Here is a 5,000-nt window from a genome sequence, read left to right on the forward strand (position 1 = left end):
TCTCGATCAAATCTCAAAATACCAACTTGGGTGCTTTGCAATTTTGTACAGAGACCATGTAAACCAAACGACTATAAAGTCTACATAATATACATATATATACGTATATATAAGTATATATACGTGAATATATGAGTTTATATATATACAAATATGTTTAAAAGCAAATTATATAAAGCTCAGAGGATACTATTGACAAAATACAGTCGCCATTGTATCTCGGGGTTAAAGACTAATTGGGAAGAGCAATACAAATAACTGTTAAAACAATTTCCTATAACAAAAAGGCTTTAAATCTAGAATATAAAAATCAAATTCACGACCCAAAAGAGGGAAGTTGTTCTATGTACTCAAAACTCGAAGTGTTTTTACAAACTGTTAGGAAACAATTTTCTTGAGAATGAATTGTTTAGTCTGATCTTGAAAAATAGAAAATTTCACAGGAAATAGAGACTCTCCTTCTTTGACATGTACCATAACTTTGAGGTCACTTTGGTTACAGGATTGAGACGAAGTTTTAATTACAGCTGTTTGACTTATTTACGGTAAAATACATTTAAAAATACTCTTAAATTTATGTTAATTATGGAGGTAACGTGATAACTATTTGTTTTTGAGTTTTCGTTTCATGAGTCTGGGGACAAACGTAAATATGAAAGTCCCAATTTGTAAATAGCTATAAAAGGACCTTCATAGACTGACAGCTAATTCACGGAGTTCTTTTTTCCCACACCAAATCATTTATAGTATTCTGTGGAATAGATCAGCATCTGAGCCACTAAAAGTCCACATTTTACACTTGAAAGATTATGGTTGTGGATTCATGATACAAAAACTTTTTATAATATATTCGTAATGATTTTCCGACTTTCGCCTCTTTAATCTCGTGCTTTCGTCCACGGGATTAAATGGATTCTCTCATCAAGTTAAATGCATTTCAAATTCACCTGGGAGGTACACTTGTATCTGCGCGGTCAACAAGCTTTCCAAGGCACCAACTAAAAGAAAACAAACATAATTTAATTAAGAAAAGATGGTTTATACTCTTTATTAGGATTTTTGAGTTATCATGTCATAAAAATATTATATGTAAACTTAATGAAGACTACAACACGCACAGTGAAATACCATATAATTCCATATGAACTTCATAGTGCATTTATTTATTACGGTTTCATCATACATTTTTCCTTTTTATGAGACAGACAATTCAAGCATCAATATGCAAAAGAAGAGTCCAGGCTGATAGAAGACAAGACATCACGAAAATTAATTACGAAGGAAACATTAGTGCACAAAACTCATCACAAAAAAGTTCGAAAAGCCAAGATTTTCTTGATGAATGCTACCATAATATTACCCTTTCCATTCGATGTCTGCGAAGAATTCATTCAATTGAAAGGTCCCTCAAACAGAGAGAAACCATCTTAGTAATACATTATATTATTATCACCTCAGTCATTTCAACTTCAGCATTTGGAATCCTGAAAAATTAGAGAAGGTAAGCAGTGTTGCAAGGATCCTGATATTTCTTTGCTAACATTTATATTTCCATGTCTAGGAATCTTTCATTCCATGCAAGAGGGGGAAAAGTATGGATGTGTGTAAAAAGTAGATGAAACAAAGTATGGAAACAATCAATGTCGAATTCTACTGATACAATTAGATAATAATAATAATAATAATAATAATAATAATAATAATAATAATAATAATAATAATAATAATAATAATAATAATAATAATAATAATAAATGAAAGGTAAAAATAAGTTCTTTTTTTTTTCTTTACAAAATAAACATTTACCAGATTACTGTCATAATGACTTTATGTCTCAGAGGCTTTGAAGACTGGTCGTTTATAGTATGTGGTTTTGTGCCAAGTGCTACGATTGGGATGGAAAAAGAATGAGGGTATGTATCCAGTTAACCATGTTAGGGAATAATTTGGAGAGGTAAGTATTAACTACAATTTTATTTTTACAAATGTACTTTTTTCTTAGTATCAAGTTTTATATTTAATATTTTACATTATATTTACATAGTAATTTCTCCTAATTTACATTTTTCACAAGAACATTTCTTATTCAGTGGTTGAGGTTCACCGTGTTGAACAAATGAAAATACTCTCGTCCACCATCTGTGATCTTTGTTGTTTGGTAGTTTTTCTCTTCTGTTAATTCTCCATTGTATAGAGCTCTTTTACTTCATATTTTGGTGGCCAGTCCCTACAGCATATCTTATGAATAACTGGTTCTAGCTTATTTTTTTATGTATTTGTTCTATATTAAGAACTTCATTACCTTGATTGTTTCTCACTGCGGACCTTAGTATCCTATTTTGTAATTTTTACAATGCCCTTATATTATCATTATCTCCGCCAAGGAGGTTATGTTTTTGAGTCTGTTTATTTCTCTATTTATTTTTCTGTGACTGTGGACAGGATTATGTTAAAGCTACACGACTGATTTTGACGAAATTTTCACCACAGATAGATCTTAGGTCATGGACGAACCCATTAAATTTTGAAGATGATCAGTGCCAATATTAAAATGATTTATTTTTTTATATATAAACTATGAAAACCTCAAAAAGCAAGAGGATGATATATAAGACTGAATAGCGCGATCGAGTGTACACTCAAGCGATAGACCTTTACCCCAAGACAGTGGATGACAATGGTACAAAGGTTATTGCACTATCCATCTCCTAGAAGAGCTGCTTTCCCTAGCTAAAAAGTCCCTTCTACATTTCATGAGAGAAAAGTAGTCATTAAACAATTAAAGAGTGGCAGTTAACCCCTCGAGCGAATAAGAGTCCGTAACCAGAGAGATGGGTCCAATGTAGTACTGTCTTTAGACCCATGCTAAACAGGTCGAGAATAGTGGATATTCCATTACTGGTGTTATTAGGTTTTTGTAGAAATGGATTTTAATATTTGTTTTCATATTCCTAAACCTTGTTAACTTTGTACTTTGCGTTTTTACTATCTTTATAATTTCTCTTGTGTCTGAATTGCATACCGAGTATTCTTGTGATTTTGTTAAATTGACTGATTGTTGATCCAACATTATTTGTGCAGGTTGGTATGCAGATACTGATACTATTTGGAGTTTAGATTTATCTGTATTTATCTTCCAATTCTATTCAAATTGATTTATCCTTTTCATTTCGTCTATTGTTTTTTTTTTTTTTTTTTTTGTTTTTTTTTTTTTTGCTAGTTGCCTTCTTAAAGTTGGGTCCATTTTACGAGTACGTTTTTCTGGGTGTATAACTATTTGCGTGATGTCATCTGCAAACAGACATCAGTACAGTTCTCCGGTGGTGAAATTACATCTGATGTATGTCATATGAATAATGTTGGACTTAGTAAAGATCCCTTTGGGACCGCAGTCAGTAACAGGAATGAATTCCCTGTGAAGTTTTGACTTAATTGCAGCTGTCTGGTCTTTAATAATGTGACATTAAATTTTCTCAAAAATGTCTGGAGGGTTGAGATATAATTTTTTGTATTTAACTCCTTGTATCCATACTTTGTTAAATGTCTTGGTTATATCTCTACATACTAGGTTGCAAAGGTACTTTCTTCTCTATGCTATTTAAATTTTTTCATATATATATTTGCTATTGCAATTTGGGTTCCCCTTCCTTTTCTAAATCCATATTGATTTTTGTGTAACTCATTCTCTTCTTTGAACAACACCAACCTGTTGTTAATGCTCTTTTCCAATATATCACCAGGTACTTCTAGTAGTTATATTGGTCTATAATTCTCTACCTGACAAGAATCTTTTCCTGGTTTAGGTATTAAAATCATTATTGTACTTTTTAACAACTTTGGAAAACAACCCATTGAGAGAGCCCAATTGTATATCCCAATTAATTCTACCCATGCAATGTCTGCTAAGTTTTAAAATACGATCTTGTTAATGCCACTTGTTCCATGTGCCTTGTGTTTGAAATTTTCTCTTCATATTTCTATTTCCCATAGCTCTATTTTCCTTGTTAATGAAGAGTTCTAATTAAGTCTGCTAATATCTGCTTCGTGATATAAGTTTGTTCTTTACATGAGTTATTCAATGATTCCGTTATCTATTGCCACATGTTGGTTATCGAAATTTTGGTTATTCACCTGTCCTATTTGGAATATTTTCCAATTTGCTCTTTTTTATAGATTGAATCATTACTGGATTCGTTGATAATATGATTATTACTGTTTTATAATCAGTGGAAGTTTCTGGCCCTTTTTTATGGAAATATTCAGATGAACTTTGTTATTTCCTAATATTATTTCGGGCTTTCCTTTTCTGTTGTTTGTTAAGGCGTCAAAGTCAAGTCCCAAATGTATGATATAGTTTTTATTGATTAACCCAACTATTTCTTACTCCATGTAACTTGATTATGTAACTTGATTGCCTATACCAAAATAGTTGGTGGCTTGCATTTAGATCCGCAATGAGATATGTTAGGTATTTCCTGTTAATTAATTTCAATTCATCTGGAAGCGGGAAATATTGTCATCTTGGAGGTTTGTAAGCTGTAGTAGTCACAATTGACCATCCTTGAATAATCCATAGACTTCACAGTTCAATTCATTGGTCTTGTTATTTTTCCATTTTTCTCTCTCCGTCTCTTTCCCCCGAGTTCCACGATGCAGCTCGTCATATATTGCATCCTGAAGTTCATGTTCGTACCACTTTTTGCTGCATAGTCTTTGATTGTTCTTACATACAGAGACGTCTCTTTTTATGGTAGTTATGTTCTGTTCTAGTATTGCCTGTACTATGCATTTTCTTACTATGTGGTTTAGTATCTTTATTTCTTTACCAGGGATTTCCTAAACTTGACAAAGTATTTGTTCTCTCTCATGTTGGTAATTTTTTTAGTTTGTCTTATGAATTGCTGGGTCTATCCGTGTCTGTGCCATTCTTCTATTCTGTGTATGGCTGTTCTATCTCTATATACTTATAGGTGTACAACCTTCTTAATTATATTTTCTTT

General features: G+C 31.9%; 1 protein-coding gene across 3 annotated transcripts in view; it reads right to left on the reverse strand.

Annotated features, from left to right (window-relative positions):
- The window catches only part of LOC137618105 (dopamine receptor 1-like), a 716,045-nt gene that overhangs the window by 966 nt on the left and 710,079 nt on the right, over positions 1 to 5,000 (reverse strand). Inside the window, exon 9 of one of the 3 annotated variants that reach the window (XR_011039723.1) lies at positions 1,361 to 1,484. The exons of 1 other annotated variant lie outside the window; for it this stretch is intronic. Coding sequence is in view for 1 of the 2 variants with exons in the window: in XM_068348100.1 (XP_068204201.1) it covers positions 948 to 998 (51 nt within the window). In the remaining variant the exon portion in view is untranslated. Of the gene's footprint in view, positions 1 to 947; positions 999 to 1,360; positions 1,485 to 5,000 lie in introns of all 3 variants that reach the window. One more of the 3 variants, XM_068348100.1, reaches the window with a different exon arrangement.

The sequence above is a fragment of the Palaemon carinicauda genome, chromosome 24, assembly GCF_036898095.1.
Source record: "Palaemon carinicauda isolate YSFRI2023 chromosome 24, ASM3689809v2, whole genome shotgun sequence".
Classification (NCBI taxonomy): domain Eukaryota; kingdom Metazoa; phylum Arthropoda; class Malacostraca; order Decapoda; family Palaemonidae; genus Palaemon; species Palaemon carinicauda.